The 23,327-nt window shown below is 38.3% G+C and overlaps 1 protein-coding gene across 3 annotated transcripts in view; it reads right to left on the bottom strand.

Annotated features, from left to right (window-relative positions):
* LOC136875926 (klaroid protein) overlaps nt 1–23,327 on the bottom strand; it is a 301,369-nt gene that overhangs the window by 4,197 nt on the left and 273,845 nt on the right. For all 3 annotated transcript variants that reach the window (XM_068228357.1, XM_068228358.1, XM_068228359.1), the window contains 2 exons: nt 17,326–17,493; nt 9,999–10,091 (listed from right to left, as the gene is read on the bottom strand). In XM_068228357.1, the coding sequence (XP_068084458.1) occupies nt 9,999–10,091; nt 17,326–17,493 (261 nt within the window). The remainder of the gene's footprint in view (nt 1–9,998; nt 10,092–17,325; nt 17,494–23,327) is intronic.

Raw genomic sequence — 23,327 nt, 5'->3', positions numbered from 1 at the left:
TTGTCTCGGTGCCGCATAGTTCACGGTGAGAGATATTAGTTCATTGCCGCTTTCAAAATGCCTAAAATAAAACAGTGTGTCAGTGCATTTAAAAAAACTAGTATCTGAATTTGGTGACTGTTTTCTACCGTTGGAAGCATACTGTTTTGCAAACTGTGTGGAAATAAAGTAGCTGCTGAAAGAAGATTTACTGTAACGCAACATATCGTTCATGATAAACACATTCGTGCTCTTCAGCATGTTTCAAATAAACCTGCAATTCAGTGCTCACTGCCTTCAGTTGCTTCGACTCCCAGCAAGTCCTCACCGTTCAGTAAAGAATTGTGTGATGTATTTGTATCTGCAAGCATTCCACTGTGTAAACTCAACAGCCCAAAATTACGTGGATTTTTGGAAAAAACATACAAATCAAGAAATACCAGATGAATCAACTTTACATAAGAATCATTTGTCGCAGTGTTACAAAGACACATTGAACAAAATACGACCTGAAACTTGCGAGAAATCGACGAAACTTCAGATGCTATGGGGCGTTGTATAGCCAACGTTGTGATCGGAACTTCAGAAGTGCATACACTAGGTGAAATATTTTTATCGACTACCGAAGTGTTAGAAAAGACCAATTATTCTACCATATCAAAACTATTTGATAGTAATGTGTTTCTCCTGTGGCCTGAAGGCATCAAACATGACGATGTACTTTTATTTTTAACTGATGCTGCACCGTATATGGTACGAGCAGCTAATTCATTGAAGGCACTATTCTAAAATGGTCCATGTTACATGCCTTGCCCAGAGTTTGTGAAGAAGTGTAGATAGGCTTATATCACCCTCGCGAGTCGCACGTTTCAGAGCTGAAGCTCCAGACATTGCATCACCTCCACAACCTATCATAAGACACTGGGGAACGTGGTTAAACGTGTATGTATTATTGCGAAAACTTCAAATTAGTGAAGGAAATAGTGCAGAGTTTTGACAGTGAAGAAGCTGCAGCATTAAAAATTGCCCAGGACATGCTATCTGAACCAAACATTGAAGGTAGTTTGGCATTCATAAAATAAAATTTCGCCTTATTGACAGCAACAAACACATCGTTGGAGAAAACGGACGAAGAAAGGGTCGATTCCATTTCCTTAATCAACCGGACAGAAACTAGTTTTAGCAACAATCATTGCAAAATTGCTCCGGGTACTGCACTAAAACTGAAAAAAGTGCTGGACAAAAACACCGGGTATACAACATTATGCAAAATCTCAGACATTCTTTCTGGTGAAAACTACTGCATGGATGGGATTGAGGAAGATTTAGCAGCAAACGACCTTCCTCACTTAAAGTATGCTCTGATCATCATATCAGGTTATGTTTTACGCAGCTTTTCGAGATATAAAAACTTGGCTGATAACGGCAGATCATTTACATTTGACAACATCAGAATGACATTCGCAGTGCAGTGCAACTCAGACTAAAGTGAACATAAATCTTTTGTTAAGTGCTAGAAATCTATTTTGACTTTTCAGTTTGAGCTTAAGATGTCATTTTTGAAATATTAGTGAGTTTATTATTATAAGACCATTTTATCCATTTTATAGTGCATTTTTAAAATTTTTTACGGCATCAACATCTGGGCCCTACTTACGACAGTGTGCTCAGACAGTTGGTATAGGACACATTAAGGAAAAAAAAAGTTAACAGAGTGGAAGTGCAAATAATAAAAGTTATGTACAAAAATTGTGTTAGCAGTGTGAAGACTAGTATAGGAAAAACAAAATGGTTTAAAGTTGAAACTAGTCTCCAAAAGGGAAGTATACTATCCCCCATACGATTCATCATAGTCATGGATGAAATTCATAAGAACATTAAACAGAGATTGGGAAGACAGGCAACAAAAGCCATGTTTGCAGATGATATAGGGATATGAAGTGCTGATGAAACAGAAGTGCAAAAACAAGTAGATGTATGGAATCAAGAGATAGAAAAATATGGGATGAAAGTAAGCACAGAGAAAAGTAAAACAATAGTGATGACAAGGGGAAGGAAGGAAGGAAGGAAGGAAGGAAGGAAGGAAGGAAGGAAGGAAGGAAGAGGAAAGATAAAACTGAATGGTAAAATTCCGGAAGTGGTTAAAAGTTTCAAGTACTTGGGAACTGTAATCACAGAAGATGGAAAGATTACCGAGGAAACTGGAAAAAGAATACGAGCAAACAACTTCTACCAGAGTGTAAGAGGTATTTTATGGAACCAAGATGTCCTGAAGAAATGTAAGAAAGTATTATAATCAACCTATTATGAACCAATACTCACCTATGCAGCTGGATCGTGGACTACAACTAGAAAGGATAGAATTAGAAATGAAGAGATAAGGAAAAGGACAGAAATCTTGAAACTTCAAGACAGGATAGAAACAACAAAGCTTAAGTGGTATGGGCATATGAAGAGAATGGGAGAAGAGAGTGCCATAGAAAGTTTTTTCAGGGAAGTTAGCAGGAAAGAGACCACGAGGAAGACTCCAAAAGAGGTGGGCAGATTCGGTGTGGGAGTGCATAGGGAACAGGGGAGGAAAACCAGATGTACTTAAAAAAGAAGAAGAGTGGTGGAGAGACAGGCAGCGATGAAGGTCCTTGATTCACAACCCGACCCAGGAAGCTGGAAACGGGAAATGAAGATGATGATACAAAGGCATCACTATGAAGTGTTTCAAATCCTGTGACAACATGAAAAGATTTATACTAAAATGTTGTTTTTTTTTAACTTTGGAGTGTTTCACTTGAATCTTGTTACTTATAAAAATATATCATGTTTTGTTAGTCCAATTTATGTGGTAATAAAACCACCTTTGTCTAACAAGACATTCACATAAGCCAGCAAAATCTTTGGAGTGGTGGAAGGAAATCATCACCAAATCTACTTGAGTGGTATTAGCCGCATGCAAGTCATCGGACGCCGCTGTAAATAACCACCAGCTGATGCAGAACTGCTAGATGGTGTTTCAACATCAATCAACGTAATAAAATGAGATGCTCTCGTGGGGCTTGTTAAATCATGCTGAAATGTTGTTGTACATTGTCAGGACGGCACAGGAAGATGTTATAGATGTTCATTCCCATAGGGAATCTGAAATATTTGTTCCGAATGAGTAAATTTATAATACCAATATAAATGGTCCGTTATTAGACATTATAAATTTTCCAGCTAACTCATTCCTGGTTGCCAACGTTTCGCCCCTGTGTGCTAGGCTGGGCTCATCAGTTGGTACCTAGCACACCTACCAAGACGCATGGCTAGCAGTGCATACCGTGGAGGCCACTGCGTAGGCTAATTGTAGCCACCGGCAGTGCCAATGCACTATGAGAGACTTTGTCCCAGGAATGAGTTAGCTGGAAAATTTATAATGTCCAATAACGGACCATTTATATTGGTATTATAAATTTACTCATTCGGAAAAAATATTTCAGATTCCCTATGGGAATCAACATCTATATCATCTGATGGCCAAGCAGGCATCAATTTTTGGTAATGGGACAAAGTCTCTCATAGTGCATTGGCACTGCCGGTGGCTACAATTAGCCTACGCAGTGGCCTCCACGGTATGCACTACTAGCCATGCGTCTTGGTAGGTGTGCTAGATACCAACTGATGAACCCAGCTTAGCACATGGGGTCGAAACGCTGGCAACCAGGAATGAGTTAGCTGGAAAATTTATAATGTCTAATAACGGACCATTTATATTGGTACAGGAAGATGTGGTTAAAACAGATACATTGTGTCTGGTATAAAATTTGCAATTCATTGCAGTGCCCATGACGTAAACCTGAACAAATTACATAAAATTAAATAAAATAAAACCGGACGGCAAGTTTCCTTTCGGAAGTGTTTTCGTTTTCAGAACCACACATGGAGGGAGTTTGGTTCCATCCGCTAATACGCACAACATTACTGTGCACCGTTGCTTTTTGTTACCACCTGATCTGATGGCTACACTTTTAGAACCCTTTGTATCCACTGTATTTTCCAACGCCATTTCAAAATAGACGGGTGTCTGGTCAGCATTCCCAATTTGCGACAGTAAATAAGAATTTTGCTTCCTCGAATAATGTGACGCTGAAAGGCCGTTCATTTTTCTTCATACGCCCCAGGGAGACGTGAAATAGATGTACGTCTCCGAATGCACAATCCTTTTCTCCAATAAAAGTTTCGAATCCATCCGTGGCTTGCAGTAAAACCCTGTGTTTTGAGTTCTTTTGAGATCTCTAGTGCTTTCAATTGACACATTTCACTAGAAACATCATATCCTAACTCATGATTTCCTATCACAAATTTGTGGAGTCGTCCTTCGATTTCCGGAAACACTGCACTCCGCCCACGGAATGCTCTGCGATCACCGTTACATTTTAGAAGTTTTTCTTTCTTCTGCCAATCACGAATACACGATTCATCAATATCATACTTTCTGCCAACGGCACTATTTCCGTATATTTCAGCCTCGCTTAAAACTTCAAGTTTCTCATGCACAGTAAATGACCGCAGATGCTGTTTTGAATCAATCACTATCGAGACAGCACTTTCATAGACAGATACGGAACTCGAATGTGAGCGAGGTAGACTTCTAGCAAGGAATGGTATCCCACGAGATCAGCTATTCGCGCACCCAGCATGCCAGCAACACTTGTGAAACAAATGACTATCAATCATCCGCAACAGCGGCTTTCATATTTACCCATATTCTTTGATTAACTGTATTTCATTACCTTACATTTTGCATTTACATGCCACTGTAACTGTATTGGGAAAAAAAAATCTATCTTGTTCTCTAGAATGTAACAAACACCAATAAGACCTGAATGCCCTCTTACATGTGGTATATTTGAGTACAGTAACCGTATTCAAATCTATTTCAATACTCCATGTAAATGTAGTAAATGTTTATGAGAATGAACGGCTTGAGTACGACCCGCACCCTAGATTTAGAATCAATATTTTTTGGGGAAAAAGTGTGGGTGGTATTCAGGATTATACGGTAGTTATTCAAGTTATGAATGTTCCCCTTCAAGCTACATACAAACCATTACCCATATTACTATTCAACAAAACATAATTAATATATGAAAAGGACACTCTGGAGGTTCTCTTGGCCTACATGAAATATTAGTAGGTACTAAGTAACCTTTTGGCAGTAGAGGTGGACTGGCATGGAACTGACCGTTCGTTGGAAAAACATTTAGAAAAGTGGTGAAAACTACTGTATTTCCTACAGCAACCGAACGTTCCCGAGTTGATGTGAGAGTTGGCATTCCCCACCTGTATAGTCAAGCCACTTGAATTGTTTCTAATATTCAAAATCAACTGACGGGAAATCAAATACTGCAGATAAACTGAGCAAACAATTTTCAGCTAGGTAGGCTTTCTGAATCCCAGGTTATTTCCCATAGTCCTTTCATCCTGTGGTTGTAATATATTTTTCTACTATAACATCCATTTTTAAAAAATAAAATGACATATCACTGAGTAGTTCCACGAAGACATGGAGAAATATATGCCAGATAATAAAATAACGATATGGGAGATTTGAATGTATGTGGTAAGAAAAAAATGGACAATGCCATTAAGAATCAAGATAGAGACATAATGACAGATTTTTGGCAACAGGAATGAAGACTGGGGCAGTAGAATAGGTAATTGGACCAATGATTGAGCACGCAGCACTGCTAATATCTGCCATGATTTCCACACTAGCTATTCTAACAATGTGCTAGTTATACAGTAACTATGTATTGAGAACGGTTTAACAAAATCCTGACAAGATTGGTGCAAATTTGTTTAATGCAACATCGATCTGTTTAGGGTGTGCTGATAGCTTTCAGTCTGGTGCCGTATACTTTCCACACGAGACGTGCAATGGTATGGCTAAAGTTTTCAATCTTTAGAGTTGATATCTCAGGTTCTATTATACATACCAGCTTCCTGATGATTATCTGGGCTCTGCCTTTTTGACCTTAGCATTGGCAGTGCTACCTGAAGTTCTGACTTAGAGATCAGAAACTGAGCAAATATGCGTCTGATGTTTTTCGGTTGCCTACACATGAAGCCAAGAGAGGTTGTTAGTGCAGGAGCCACCGCGGCTGCCTCTTGGAAGTCTAACAGAGCACAGAGGCTGTGAATTCACATCAGTACAAGTATGGCAAGTCTGACGCAATGATGGCACTCTTATTCCTTGCTCTTGCTTTACTCGAGAGACACACCCTGCATGCAGCAGTGTGGCTGTTCTTTCAGTTGTGACTTAGTATGGAAGGTCAGTGCATAGTGCAATATTTTGTGTAATGCTTTAAATGTAATAATATGGGGGACCATCATGGTGAGGAAACAACCGATTCTGTGACATGAAAATTATGAAATAATATTATTACTGATTTTACATCCTAACAACATTTATGATTTTTGGAAATGCCAAAGTGCCAGAATCTTGTCACACAGGAGTTTATTTTATAAGCCAGTAAATCAACAGGCACAAGGTTGACGTATATGAGCACTTTCAAATTTCACCAGACTGAGCCAGAATTGAACCTGCCCAGGTGGATCCGGAACGCCAGCAGTCTACCATCCGAGCCACTCGGGCTGGTACACAATGTATATTAAATTACAAATATGGGTTAAATGAGAAAGTGACCTGCGGAAAACCTCTGACGCCATAATCCATGCTTCAGATGGAAAGCATACAAATTACGCAAGATGTAAAGCAGAAGTTCTCAAACTATTATGAGAGTACCCCTGACTCATGCCTAAAAGTTCAATGTACACCCCCTCCCCAAACAAGAAAATCCCCAAATGACAGGTTTTTAAAAAAAATGAGAGTAGATACCTGGCTAATTACTAACCTTAGCCAAGTGTTACACGTCTTTATCCAGAATCCATCTACTCCTGCGCAAGCGATAGAAGTGCTTACCCGGAATTTTGAATTACACTTTTGCGACAGTGCGTTTCCTCTTAGGGTTGAAATATTAGCTGATAGATGCCAGGAATGTATAGATAGGGCCTTTATTTAAGCTAAACACAGGGATTTTGAAATTTAAAAAGGAGTTTGTTCCAAAGCACTGTTTCTATGCTGGTGTACTTCATGGAAATTTGTTGACATTGTGAAAGTTCGTGTTTTGCCTTTTCTAGACGTTATATCGTGGAAATATATTCAAAGTGAGAGTGAAATAGTCGCAATTACTAAATAGTGATGATGTATATCCAGAAATGAGTGATGAGTGGGAATGCGAGGAAAGTGAAATTGTTGCGAGTGCGAAAATAACGTAAGTGACAGAAAAGACACAGACGATGAGTAAGTAGTTCTTACCAGTGGGATTAAATCAACTTGATTTGATAGAAAGTAAGAGATTTAGACAGTGGCTTGTTCTTTCTCGTTAGTCCATGACAGGGCTGCTGTTAAGGGGAGAATTGCAGACGAAATTAGGAGAGGAAGAAAAGTTGTTGGACCCCCTCAGGAAAGGTTTCCAGGACGCCATTTCATGTCTCTCAGGAAAAAAAAAGGGTTCTGTAGTCTGTGTTGTCTCTAAGGCCCAAAAAGTAAGAAAAGAGATTATTTATTATTGTAAAGCTTGCACGGCAAAGCTATTCTTACACCCTGATACATACTTTGAAATGTACTGCAGAAATGAAAGTTTCTGAACTGTCAGGGAAGATTCAACATCATTAGTATAAATTTGTATCATAATCACTAGTTAGACTGTTGCTGTACATTTTTATTAGTCAATTTGCCAGTTCAATATTTATAGTGAATTATGAAGTAGGGTGGAAAGTGAATTACAGCTCAATTGTTTAATGATCTTGAGACTAATTCGTGTTGTGCCTTGTGCCATTTTTGCACTAAAACCAGCGGTTAAGGATTTAATTTTTTTAAGATTTGCCTTATATGTCCTACTTGCTCTGGCTGACGTAAGGGCCCAGAATTCTAACGAGACCGCCAAGGTCAGCAACTACTCTCGTAGTTTGATTGCTGCCTGGGAGACCCATTACCTCTGATCGAGTACGGGTATTTCAGTTGCCTTGACAAATAATACTGTAATGTAGGTATTCAAAACTTTGGCAAACTGTACGGAATGTATAGAAAACGACAACACTGTTCCACCCAGAACTAAATAAACCTACATATTTTCCAATGACAAATCAAAGAAGAATGTAAAGGAATACATAAACCAGCCAAAGAGACCAAGCCTGTGTGCATGCTAATGGTGGACATTGAAGATTGATAGGCAGAAATGGAAAGTCCAACAAATCAAAAAGAAATTGAAAAATCTCAAAACCATATTACAGTTCTTTACACAACAGTTTGCGGCAGTATTCATGGGTTGACTAGGTAGGAAGATAGGAGCACTTAAAATAATAAATACAATGATAGGTCTGTGTGGGGCAAAGTTCTTACATTCAGATTACCCACAACGGCTATCTTATGGTCATTGGCTGTTCAAGCGTGATTTCAGAGAGACCTGCTCCGCGCAAGGAGGAGATAGTCTCAAGAACAGCTTTCTGGAACACTTCCTTAACTTTTTTTTTCCATTCAGGTCATACTGTTAATAAGGCCAGACATTTTATTTACAATTTTGTCATGATTTAACTTAAGACCACACAGATTTTTGCTAGGAACTTGCAAAATGGCCAAACTAAGAATTCATTAGATTGTATCAATTATTAACAGTTCCAATAAATTCACTCAGTGCTTTCAGCAACAGTTGCATCATCTCCCAATTTGAAAAGACTTAATGCTGTAGCAACATTGTGCAACATTAATTCTGCAGCTTTTCTTATGTTCATCTTTTCAGTGCCCCTTCAATTTAAATGACAAATAGATTTTGTGGCATGCTTGAATTTTGTGGCTGTCATTCTTAACCAGAGCTTGCAGATGTTCTTTCAAGACAAGTTTACCATCAGAAAATTTGAAGCCAAGAGACCAGTTCCCAACTAGTTCCAGAGGTGAGCGGTATCTGCAAAGAAGTGTAAGTTTTCTGATGTATGTGGGTTCAAAAACAATGGTTTTTTTTATTTGAAATTTTTTACAATTTGCTTTATGTCTCACGACACAGATGGGTCTTACAATTACAAACTATCCACTTCATTCCCGTATCGATAATGTAATCCAATCAATGAATGAAAAAAGGTCCCACCTAATCGATACTTTCGATGGGTTTTACGGAGACAGATAGGAAAGGGCTAGGAGGGGGAAGGAAGGTACTGTGGCCTTAAGGTACAGCCCCAGCATTTTCCTGGTTTGAAAATGGGAAACAAAGGAAAACCATCTTCAGGGCTGCCGACAGTGGGGTTCGAACCCACTATCTCTCGCAAATGCAAGTTGACAACTACGTGACCTAAACAACACTGCCACTCTCTCTGTATGAAGTTTTTGTTTCATAGATTCCATATACCTTCCACAAGCCTTGATTTGCTGCGCCCACGTCACAGACACACGTTATTACTCTATAAGCTATTACTAAAACACGTGAAACCAAATTGTCTAGTATGTCTTATTTTATCGAAATTCAGCATTACTCACAGATTATTGTTCAGATTCTTAGCGAGACTGGTGTCAGGTTGGATCCCTTAGTGTTACGGGTCTCTTGGCAATGTCATAACCCGAACATAGACTATTAAAAACTATTTAAATTAGTATGCGTTTGGTCCACCTTCCAAATGCAGAAATCCCTGTCGTGGGCAACCTCTTGTACACCAACCCTGAGTGTGGGAAGAGTAAGCAACAGAAAGAGGATACAAGGACAAACAAGGAAAATGAAAATCTTCACATCTTAATACACTGGTGCTGTCTGATAGATTGCAATCCCAATTCCGTTACATCCATTCCTCGTCAAGCTCTTTTCTGGATCACAAGGGCAGGCATCAACATTTAATAAGAGGCTGATTTGACAGATCTTCAGTCTTGATTTGGGAATTTTAGGATAAGAATCCAGAAATAGGACAACTATTTTACAAAGTTAACTGGTTTCTCTTACCTGTACACGAAAACTCTGAAGGCTTGTAGCATTGTCTCTGTAAGTGTACCTCCCAAGCAATTCTGGATCCTTATCATTTTCATTTTTCAATCCCTACAACAGAGAGATACATCAGTAGGAAAATGGCACATGTAAGATATGGGAAAAGGAGGACGAGAAGAAAATGGAAGCGTACCTAAAAGACAAGGGCAGGGCAGGACAGGGCAGATGCAAAAAAAGATATCTTGGCACTCCTGTGACAGGGGATTGGAGATCTGAAAAGGGAAATAACAGCCAGGAATGGAATGGTAAAAGAAGCTTTCAGAAGGAAACGGGTGGCTAACTAACGACACAATGAGCTTAGGACTAGGTGACCTGGACAATCAACAATAGTGAATTACAGAGAATGGAAACTTGAGATGTAGGCAAGGAGAATAATGCCGAAATAGGATATGAACTAAGAAGTTCTAGTTCAAATAAGGGAAGAGAGGAGTTTAATTATGACAGCAAATGAAAGACTGGAGATCTGGGTGGGATGGGGTAACTTTTCAAGAAACAGTTTGTTGAGGACATCCTGGAAGAAACTGTTGAGATAGGAAAGAAAAGTGGAAGAAGGAAAAAAAAAAAAAAAAAATAATAATAATAATAATAATAATCTATAGAAGATCTGAAAGAAGAAAGCTACAAGAGAACAGGAAGAAGAAGCACAATAATAAATCTTACTTCACAGATGAACATGAATATTTACAGTGGTCTGAAATACGTATGTTCGGTTGAATGCTTTGATAGTTTTAGTTTTAAAATTGTACAGTCCAACTGGTTTAGTACAATCATTATGTTATCGCCAACTTCAAAACTGCACACTTCGCTTCACTATGTCTATTTCCTCCACCACTTTTGACACCTTAGGAATTGGCGGAATTGCCACACAATCTGGCTCGTCACTTCGTTCTGCACCGACACTTCTGCCTTCTGTCCAAATACTGTATTTCATCTATCGCCGTAGTTTCACACACTGGAAAATGATCGACAACATTTGTGTAGGTTTCAAAAATATGTCTGCTGCCACTTGGAGTTTCTCTGCACAACATATTTTCTAGTGAGCACTTTCCCAGCGGAAATCGCCTACCACGTAAGATGTGGACCACACTGAATTGAGCGAGGACAAAACATGGAAGATGCAAGGATGCCATTTACAGGTGGAATTTCACTTCACCGCCAAAATGTGACTGTGGCACTCCATGATGAAAAGTCTCTGTGCCAGTTTCTTACAGTACTATTTTTTCATGCACTGTATTATTCCTTGATCTAATGGCTGTAGCTTACTCATGCAGTTTGCTGGGAGGAAAATGATCTTTATGTTTCTCAAGTTAGAAACACTTGAGGGATGAGCAGCACATTGCTCAATGAAGAGTGCAATTTTCCTGTTTCTAACACCAAGCCTTGTGTTCTAACCACCTAAAAAATTCTTCAAATACCAAAAAAGTTATCCATGCTTTAATGTTGGAAGTGGACTTGCATGGAAAAGATCACATGTGCTTGAAGCATTAAATTGCATGCTTTTCGAATAACCAGTGGTACCAATTTATCAGTTCCACTTTAATTACAAAACTAGAGAACAATAAAACCTGCCCTTGTTACGTCTGACACCATGACACTTTGCGCCATTAAAATCCAGGATTTTATCCCACAGGATATGTAAAAGAAAGCCTTGATTCATCCGCATTACAAATATTTTCAGGACTACAGTCTTTCAAAATTGATGGATGCCTTGTAGTTTTCCACGTTTCAACAGTTTAGCACAGTGTAGTGTCATTAGCAGGGCAGCAGCTTTGCCTCGCCCACATGTATAAAATAAGTCAAGCTTTCAATACAGCCATTGGATGCTTTAAAATCAAGTCCCATCTTCTGTAAATGTGTTGCTTTAGCTCGAACCATAGTACCGTTTAACAGCGAGTTTGAAGCTCGTGCTGTACAAAGTATTTATAGAAGAAATTTTCCTAATTCTCAAAACTGACCCTGGGAATCATATTTTCTTTTAGCACTTCCCCCTTCTTCAAAAACAGTTTTTATCAGTTTACACTTCCATACCTGCCAACATTACAAAACCAAAAAAAATCAGATTTTGATATGAAAATCAGGAAAAAACAGGAGATGTAATTGGTCAAAAGTGCTTATTTTACATGTCTTGCACAAACAGTACTATTTATAACACTTATTGTCTCGAAGCCCAAGTATAAGTGAGATGATCAGTCTCTCATAAGCCTTCCGAAAATAATATGAACTCATGCCCCAGATGTGTGAATCGGTTATGCACTTAGATGCCATTACTTAGCAAATGCATAGATAAATATACTGAATCAAGCGCCTGCGCGATTAGGCGAAGCGCAATGCCATTTGTATCAAATAAGTAGCTGTTATAGCTGCGCTTCGCTATGGAATTCTCAGAAAGACTGTCCTTATAGTTTTCCCAATTGAAGTCAACATAGGTCATTACAATGACATCTGTACAAATGTCATGATTAAAAGTAATGCTGTCATATGAAATATTTGATGAAATGAAAAACAGCACATTTTCTCACTTTTAAAGAGAAGTACTTCTGTGTCGATCTAACAGAAGTTCCAGAGCTAGAATGACCAGGCCTCAGACAGCCGCGAACACTCCTGTCTCATCATTCCATTTAAGATGATGCTTGTTGTTTAAAGGAGCGTAACATGTAGGTCATCAGCCCCTAATGGTATGAAATGAGACTAAATGTAATGACAATTTAAAAGTCTGAAATCATCGACTGACCAGAATTCAAAATGTGATGATTAAGAATGAATGGATGGATGGATATGAATTTAAAACAATCTGTGGATCTGACCCGCAATGCCCCACATTCCCAGAAACTAGCGTTAAACAATAGTATTACTGACCAAGGGACTGCTTCTAGAGCACAATCCTGAATCAATGATTGTTGTAGTCAAAAGGGGTCCAAAATCCAGGTCATCAGCCCCTCATAATGGTACTTATCGCTAGGAAAGTAGAACCATGATATTTGTCATGTTTCAGTACTAATCAAAAGTAGTATAGACTCGCGGTATTCCACACATTATGGTACTACTCACAGGTAAAGTAATGCGCACATGCAACACAGACCTATCGTGTTTCTCACATTGTAGCGCCATTTACAGGCAACTCAAACCTATGGTATGCCTCATATAGGTGTACTAATAACAGGGACTTGTACTATCCCAGGGTGTTTTTCATATAGTGGGTACTAATCATAGGCAAGGCAGACCCATGTTGTCGCTCATAGAGTGGTACTAATCATAGGTACTGTAAAACTCACCCTGATTCTCACACTGTCGCTACTAATCACAAACCTACTGTGTACCTAACATACTGGTACTAAGCGCAAGTAAAAGCAACTCATGGTGCTCCCCACATGGTGGTACTAATTACAAGTAGTCTCATGGTTCTAATTCAATCACCCCCCCTTGTCGCCCGTTTTTGTCGCCTCTTACGACAGGCAGGGGATACTGTGGGTGTATTCTTCGCCTGCGTCCCCCACCCACAGTGGGATGTGTGTTTGGTCCGCGAGAGCTTTTTATTTCACTCAAGTCTGCCGGCAAGCCAGTCAGGACCCCCTATCCGCCACATGGGGGCATCACCTCTTTCCCTGCTACGCCAGTGTGGTAGGTTCATGGTTATTCCATTTGATGTGCACACTGCTCATTCCACTCACTGCCTCAGAGTAGGGATTGAATAGCTGGAATACTGTGATGATCCAGTGTGTTACGTACCAGTAGTATCAGAATATTTATGGACCAGAGGAATGGCGTGCTAAAGAAGAGATCTAACTGCCCAGCTAGTTTCCGTCAATATTCAGGCAGGCTGTTATACTAGATACGCAGCAGTAATGCCATCTATCGAAGATAAATGGCAGCAGAATACACAAAGAACATCACAACAAACAATGGTCAATGTAATGTTATTGTTGATCAATTTTATGAGCTTTCTATATTGCAGGCCTTCACATTAAGTTTTCTTCCGACTCTGTGATATTACAGCATCTAATGTAAAGTGAGTCGTCCTTTCTTTCATGACTCCCTCTTGTGATATTATTAAAGTGATCGTTCCTCCACGACTTTTTTCTCATTCTTATAATCATCTTCACAATTTAACACCAACACCACCAATATTATTATAGTCTGTACGGTAAAACTGAATAAATAATCAGAAATTGTACTCTGTATAACATTTGCTATGTGGTACTTTTCGATATGACCAATAAGATAGGTAGGCCTAATTACAAATTAAATTTTGGCACCTTCCCCTGAACTACCATTTCGAACAGGGTGAATAAAATTATTTGTAGTAGTATTTATCGATAGGGCCAATAATAACGCAAACAATTGAGAATTACATTTCAGGCCTTCCCCTAAACTATTTCACTCAGCGTGGAAACATTTATTTATGGCCTAGATTATAGGGACTTATTCCCCGACTTTATATGCTGATTTTCATTAAATTCTCTTCAGCCGTTTTCTCGTGATGCACTTACATACGTACATACATACATTACAGAAAATGTCCGGCTCCATGGCTAAATGGTTAGCATGCTGGCCTTTGGTCACAGGGGTCCCGGGTTTGATTCCCGGCAGGGTCGGAAATTTTAACCATCATCATTATCATTTCATCCTCATCACGATGCGCAGGTCGCCTATGGACAAATCAAAAGACCTCCATCTGGCGAGCCGAACATGATCTCGGGCACTCCCAGCACTAAAAGCCATACGCCATTTCATTACAGAAAATTAAAACTTGCATTTCTCATTGTTACTGTGGTCACGACTGGTAGCAAAATATCATTCTTTTTAAATTCTGAGCAATGTACAGACACACTTATTTATATTGAGATAAATTAAAATTAGTCAGAATTGTCTCCAAATGGCTCCTAAAATCTACAGAAAAGTCACTAGTCATTATCACTGAAATTCTGTCACTAAATTACTAAAAAGACTCCATATCTAGCAACTAGTCTCTAGAATCGACTAGACTGGACTGGACTAGACTGCTGCAAACGAACACGAACATAGCACGCGAGATCGAGAGATTGACAATCGATATAGGCATTCGATATACATGTTTCAATAAGCATTCAAGACCAAAAACATTGCACATTTGTGCACATTTCTCGCATTAATAAACGTCTATAAAAAGGTGAAATGGCATATACGAAAACAAATGTTTGAAGGTCATAAAAAAATAAGCTAAAATCGGGAGAAATAATAGAATTATTGGGAGGCGGGAAATACTGTCGAAAATCAGAGTCTTCCGCTGAAATCGGTCAAGTTGGCAGGTAGGCACTTCCCAACAATCTTATTTAAGGCTGAAGGAATGTTTAACTTCAGTGCTAAATCTGCATGCTACACATTTTGATTATGATCGACTTCTTGAAGGACTTTCAGTTTTTTCACTGTGTGTTATTTGCCGCATTTTCTTCTTCTCTACTGCAAACGCGTAGATAATGCCAAGTTAAAATTGGCCAGTGTGCACGCACTCCCCCCCCACCGCTGAACTTTAGTGGAAGTGACACTATCTGAACCGACTGCGCTTGAACATGGTTCAGAGATCAGGTGTTGAAGCTTTTGCCGCTGTTCGTCATTACAAGAGGATTCATACTGTCCAAGTTGAATAGGAAAATCAAATTTTAAAACTCAGAGCAATACCGATGTCTGTATGACACTAGAAGTGAAGACTACCACAACAGAATTTAAGGGAACGATGCTTTGAACTGCATTTGTCAGCAACTGAATGCAGTGCTCAAATACCATACAATATGAAGACATGTGAAGGTAAATGAACAGCGGCCATTAAGTACTACATAACAAAAGTTGTAGAGAATACCATTTCCAATCATTTATGTTTTATTCAGTTTTACCGTACCAACTATGGTATGAGTGGTATTTCAGAGTCAGAAGAAAATTAAAATTACAATATCAAAAGCTCATAAAATTGATCAACAATAACATTACATTAACCATTGTTTGTTGTGATATTTTTTTGTATCTTATGCTGCCACTCAACTCCAATAGATGGGATTACTGCTGCAAACCGAGTATAACAGCCTGCCTGAATATTGGCAGGAAATAAGCGAGAAGTTAGAAAACTTGCTTCTTTAGCATGCCATTCCTCTGGTTCATACATTTTTTGATACTGTTGGTACATAACACACTGGTTCATCATAGTATTCCAGCTAATCGATCCCTGCTCTGATGCAGGATGATCAGTGTGCACACTTAACAGAATAATGGCAGAGGCTCACTTATGACCTGGTCTAGAATTACAATTTTGCCCTATTTCAAATTATAGCACCTCAATTCACTAAATATCTCAAAATTCAACCATGAAAAGAGCCATTTCTTAAGAAAAGTTTCTTCCTCTTCACTTTTATTCAATTCTACATTCATTTTATTCCAAATTAGCAGTGAAGAGGGGGTTTCTCCTCTGGCTTGGAGGAAAAGTTTGCCTCCAAGTCAGATTTTTCCCCCCCGCCAGTGTAGTGAATTGAGATTTTCTGACTCATCAGGTACTCCTATTAAACAGTTGAGTAAAAGGGCATAGTGTTTGCCCTGGAACTCTACACTATTCCCCCACCCTCACCCCCAAAAATTAGTGTTCATGGCTCTCGGCTCTCTGCGGCCTGGAACTTTGGACTGTTAGATCGGCAGTGTAATATTGTTCATTAAAATTGAGAAAATGTGCGTTTCTTAGGATGTAGAAAAGGGCAGGTGGATAGCGAGTGTCTGCCACTCTAACGAAAACTGCCCAAAATGATTGTGACTGATGGTAAGCAAGAGGACCTACCATTACAATGTAAATTTCCTAACCCAGTCTTCACATAAGAAAAGATGTTTGGAGACTTCCCCGTCGTGTTTATAGGGTAACGTTAAAAGCTATGCAATTTAATATAATCTTACTCACAACATGAACACTACTTAGCCTAGAATTCTGTATACAATGTAGAATTCCGTAGTGAAGTACGGGTACATCAGCTAGTTGTACATATGTACACAGCAAATAGGTGTACCATGACATTTTGTCCACTCAGTACAATGGACATCTAGGGTTTAAAGAGGAGTTCCTCTGTGTCATTGCTGCACTTAATTTAACAATTTCACTAAGAAATATAAAAAAAGTTATGGAAAAAGTAACATTTCAAAACCTAATTTACTGGTGATGCAAGCCATTATCAATACACAGTTCACAACCCCAGAGAAGAGGTACCAATGTTGTCAGAAAGCACTCATCTAGAGAAAACTGAAGTAAATAATGGCTAACACAGTAAAATAAACCTACCCAAACACTGAAGTCCTTTGGTGCAGAATCTATCCTGCCATTTGGAGCCAATGAAACAGGAATATGTTCTATACTAAAAGCCGAAATCTTGACCCGTCCAGAAAGGCGAATGACAAGGTAGCCTTGGGCTCCACGAAAAGCCCAGCATTCTCCTGGATTGACTCCCGGCTAGAACAATATGAAAATCTTTTAGATAGCAGAATAAACAAAAAAATGTACTTTAAAGCCTTCCACTGACTGCTTTATAAACAAAATAGAACTAAAAAAGTACAAAGGAATTCATACTTCACAAGAAGAAGAATTTAAGCATGCAATGCTACTAAAGAGTTTAATGTTATTAACACCTGACTGTTTCAAATTTGTCTTTCTATCATTATTTGTAGTGTCCAACATCTCCCTTATTAGATATGTTTTTCTTGAAACCTTTTCTGCAAACTGTACTATATGAAGGGAGAAAGAGACTTAGTTTGTATGTGGAGGGTAACCTTGAGAACCACTCAATTTATTTCAGCAATTCTTCCCCAATTGCAAGGCTTATTTCTTGCAGATTATTATAGGTTATCTGGATCATTACACTAGCTTATCCCGGGAGCAAAAAAGTTTTAAAGTGGAACAAGTAAAAAAAAAAAAAAAAAAATTGCTTATCCAGAACCTGTAACGTTTTCATATGGTAAGATGAAGCCTCTCCTGTAAATTCACACCTTGCTGAGTTATTTTTAACAACTGACATAAATACATGAAGTAAAATAAATAACATGGGGAAACCAGAAAGTACCTCAGTGCCAACTTGCACGATGGACATCCCGCACCTGATAGAGCAGTGCTATACTTGTAATCGTAGGTTATACTTTTATACTTGTAACAACTCCTGAATGAATCAGCAGATAACCATCACATAACCCATCAAATGCAGAGAGACACCTACATAGAACCATGGAGTTTGAACGATTTCTGATGTCAACATTGTGAGTACTGTGTTGTTATAATTACATGAATGTAAATTGTTAAAATTTAATGTGCTGCCTAAACTATGATAGATACCTTAAATTTCATTAGTAATTTGTAGCTCTTAATGTAATCTACAAAAAAGTTCCAATTTAACAAATCAATTTATTCTGCAATGTGTACTTCTGATCAGGAGTATCAATTAAGAAGTATTTAAGAAATAACATGCTTTAACTTCAATAGATAACTTAATGGTTACTCTTAAGGTTCATCAAATAGCAAACCTTCAAGATCTCACAAAAACAAAACCACATACTAAGAGAGAATTTAACCATGATTGATAATGTGTTCAGTAACTTAGGTTCCTTAGTCTGTCTGAACTAATTTATTATTAAATACAATTTAGAAAAAGGCCGGGGAAAGAATTTAATTAAAAATAGAATGACATGCTTTATTCTTGATAGATTCTGTCACATCACACTTTATTATTATTATTATTATTATTATTATTATTATTATTATTATTAATAATCATAATTTACTATAAAACCTACACCGAGTCCATGAAAGGCCAGGGGAAAAGGACATGCCCCTTACACATAATTGATGAAATGTTATATGGACAATAATATTAGATGAGTGGACACAAGTTTTAACAGATGATTTTATATTCTTAACAATATTCATCATTTCATAAAATAATAAAAGTGGTGTGATGAAATCTGATATTCTTACAAGAACAAAACATGTTGTTATATTTATACATTTTTTTGGGTATAATTTGTTGTTAAAAGTTCTTTCTTCAGGTATTCTCTACATTTTATTTAATCAAATTAGTTTTGACAGATTGAAGAACCTAATAGTTTTAGATTAACCGAGTTAGAACAGAAAAGAAATGGCTTCCAATACAACAAATCAATTTATTTTGCAATGTGTATTTTTGATCAGGAATATCAATTAAGAAGTGTTTAAGAAAATAACATCCTACATGCACTCTGTCACCTCGACTCGAACAAGCAAGCTCCAGACACTGAGTTTGCATGCAGCCAGACATGAGCTACATTTAGTTGAAATTCGTATCCTCATGAATAACATTTTCCAGCCAATGACTGGACATTCCACTGTTTCTGAAAAAATACTGTACAGATTTTGATATAATACAGTAATAGGCAGGAATTCTGAAAATGGATACAATATCAAATTACACATATGTGAAATAGAGACAAAAAGCTAGTAACATGAGATTTTCTTCTTTTATGACCGCATAGGATCACTTTAGTCAGTCCATCGTTCAGGTCTCTTTGAAGGGATTGTTCGGGCTTTGCGGTCCTCCCAGTACTTCTTCAAGCGCTTCGATCTTTGTGCCCTTTCCTCAGTTGAAAATATGCGTGTTGTTGGTTTGTTTCGTGTAAGAGTAAAGCGGAGGTTTGTATTCTTGAGTTTTGTATTCAATTTTATCTTATTTGTGGTGTCTTCCATTGTAAGGTCTGTTTCCTTCAGATCCTCTCTTACTTCTCTGATCCATTTACATCCTGTTGTGGTATTTTTTGAGATGAGATTGTGTTGTACTAGGTGTTTCAGAAGTCTCTAATCCTGCTTCCTCATGATATGTTCAAAGAATCCCAGTCTCCTCTTACGCATAGTATCTGAAATGGGTTCTAGCTCTTCGTACACGACAACGTTAGATATTATCTGCCACTGTCAATCTTTCTGGTATTTTTTGTTGATGCAGGTTCTTCCAATCCTCCTTTCAATTTTCTGAAGTCAGTCAGTCTTTGATTGTTTATTCAGGTGAAAAAGTGTTTTTGCTGCATATGTAGCTTCCGGTTTTATAACTGTGTTGTAGTGTTTTACTTTTGCATTTACTGATTGACATTTCTTTTTGTAGATACCCCATGTTAATTTTTGTGCTTTAGCTAATCTATTTGTTCTTGTTTGGATTGAGATTTTTTCATTTAGGTTATGTGTTATTACTTCTCCAAGATATTTAATTGAGTTACTATTTTGATTTTATTACCATTTATGGTGATTTCTTTTAGTTGTGTTGGTTTTTAGGGGCTTAATTTCTGTTTCTTCAATGATATTTTGAGGCCACAATTTTTATTGCAATGTTTTGAAGTTCTGATATCTGGGGTTTTGCTTCTTCTATGTCCACTGCTAGTAATGCTAAATCGTCAGCAAAATCCAGGCAATTTGTTTTGATTTTTTGGCCAATCTTTATTTTTGGGGGACATTCCCTAAAAGATTCCCTCATTACCATTTCTAGAGCAAAATTAAATAATAGTGGTGAGAGCCCATCTCCCTGCCGTAGTCCAGTTTTTATTTCAAATGTCTCTGATGTTTCACCCCTAAACTTCACTTTTGATCTGGTGTTAGTGAGAGTTAATTTTATCATGTTTATTAATCTGGGATGTAGTCCAAGATTTCTTAGCATTTTAAACAGAGATTCTCTATGGATGCAATCATAAGCTTTCTTGAAATCTACGAATGTTATCACCATATCTCTATTTCTTGTCCTGTTATAGTCCATTATCAACTTAAGACTCATGATCTGATCAGGACAGCTCCTCCAGGGTCTGAAACCTCTGATATTCTCCTAGTTCTTTCTCAGGTTGTAAACTTATCCTATTAAGGATGATTATTGAAAATATTTTGTATGTTATGTCTAGGAGCGTGATTCCCCTGTAGTTATTATGTGGGCTTTGTTTCCTTTTTTGTGCAGTGGGTGAATGAGGGTTGTTGTCCAGTGTTCTGATAGTAGTTCTTTAATCCAGATACAGACAAGCTGTTGATGAAGGGCAACTTTTGCTGATCTTCCTGCATATTTTCAGATTTCCGCAAAGGTCTGATCTTCTCCTGGCGCTTTGCAGTTTTTAAATTTATTCAGTGCTTGGTAGACTTCCTGTATTGTGGGGGATTGATGTTCTCTGGTGGTGATTTTATCAGGGTGTTGGTGTCCAAATGAAGGAGTTCTGTAGGTTCCTCACAATTTAAAAGTTTGTTGAAATATTTAGCCAGAATTTCTGCATTGTCTTTATTGTTATGAGCCAGCTTACCACTTTCATCCATCAGTAGGGTCGGGGGTTCATATTTTGGGAGCTGTTTTTTGAAGGTTTTGTAGTAGTCCCTTGATTTTTATTGAATTGTTCTTCAGTTAACTGCAGTGTGTCATTAAGATGCTGTCTTTTCATTCTTAAGACTTGAGTAGTTTCTTTTCTCTGTTTTTACTAGATTTTTACAAGATATTACCAATTTTTGGGACTGATGTAATAGCCATGCCTGATGTCTTTTCTCCACTGTTTCATCACATTCACTGTTCCACCATTGGTGTTTTTTTAAGTGGTTTAATTGGAGCCAGGTTTTCTGCCATTTCTTTAGGGTTGTGTACTAAGTCTTAAAATTAAAATCATAGATAAACTTGATCATTGGCTTTCTGGTAATTTTCATTGTTGATTAGCTGGGTAGGATCTATTTTTCTTTTAATTTTAGAGGCTTGCTTTTGTTGCCTCCTCCGTGGAGCGAGTTTAATTTTAATTTTAACTACGTGGTGATCTGAACCTGCGTGTATTCCTCGGAGGATTCTGATGTTATAGATCTCTTTGTGGTGGTATTTGTCCATGCAGATGTGATCAGGTTGCCATTCTCCTTTAGTGTATTCAGGGTGTATCTGTGTTTTGAGGTTCTCACTTAAAACATGTAGATTTTGCAATTAAGTTATGGTTTCTACACAGGTCAACTAGTCTCTCTCCATTTTTATTTGTTTACTTGTGTGCTGGTCATTTTCCGATGATGTGACTGTATTTTCTTTCTCTGCCTAGTTGAGTGTCGAAGTCGCCTATGGTCGTTTGAGGAGTTGTTTTTATCATTAGTGGGAGCATGAGCATTTGTTATAGTATTGATTTTATTAGATGTCTTTAAGACAAGCGTTGAGAGTCATGAAGACTGATCTGAATTCTTGAACTCAGTTTATTATTTAAAGGCTGACCAAAAATCCTGTTCCAAATTGTGGAACATTCTTCATCACTCTCTTCCCATGTATACCTTTATAAATTCTGCACCCTTGAGATTCCAAGGCATCCTGGTCAGTGTTTTTAATTTCCTGCAATCCCATGATAAGAATTTTGTGTTGGTCCATTATGTCGGTGATCACTTTTAGTTTACCGGTTTGCATGAGTGAGTTTATATTGTGTGCTTTGGATTCTCGATTTTGTCCCGTTCGTGTATTTGGTACTGGGGTATTTCCATGCCTCCGACTTCACGGTATCTTTGAAGTGGCAGCCGACTATTTACGAATGCTGCCTTCTCTGAACTCTTGGTTCAGCCGGTGGAATATTCCTTAAAAGACCTTCCATGGTTGACTATCAAGGTGTCACCTGTGTGGGACTAGATGCCGATTTACAACTCTGGATGTGATCCAGTGAGGTGATGATGAGGCCGCTTCTCTGGAGTACAGACACCTTGTGCAGCCGCCTCCTAACCTGGAGAACAGATGCTGCATAATGGATTCCAGTGGCATTTCCTCCACTGTGGGGACCATCACCCCACCTAAAGGGGCTTATTCGCCCGAAGCCGTTGGCCCCCTTAGGGAGTCAGGTTATTTCCCGCCGCCCAACACTCGGTGCTGGCAGTTTTACAGCTGGGTGCCAGACCAGCAAATCCTCCTCCTTCCTCATTCTGGAGCAAGTTTTAGTCTCTTATTTTTAACAAGATTATAGGAAAAGATTGCAAACATTCTTGTATATTTATGGGACTGTTAAAACCATGATCATAGTGACCATCATGCTTGTTTAAAGGGACCTAACATAAGGGTCATTGGCCCCTACATGATCATATGGCCCCTACATGATCATAGTTACGAGATCTCTTTAGTTATATGTGGAATATGAAGAACAGAGCCGTGGCTTTTCGTTTCAAAAATCTTACATCATACACTGGCTTGGATTCAAACCAAGGCCATCTTGGTGAGAAGCCAGTGATAATATCACTTAATTATCATGCACTGGAAAAGTGTCATTTGCACTCAACAGTAGAGGTTTTAAATCTGGCAGAGGCGATTC

Source organism: Anabrus simplex, chromosome 6 (assembly GCF_040414725.1).
Source record: "Anabrus simplex isolate iqAnaSimp1 chromosome 6, ASM4041472v1, whole genome shotgun sequence".
NCBI classification, from domain to species: Eukaryota; Metazoa; Arthropoda; class Insecta; order Orthoptera; family Tettigoniidae; genus Anabrus; species Anabrus simplex.
The sequence above is the reverse complement of the archived record's forward strand: the minus strand, read 5'-3'. Positions and strand labels throughout refer to the sequence as shown.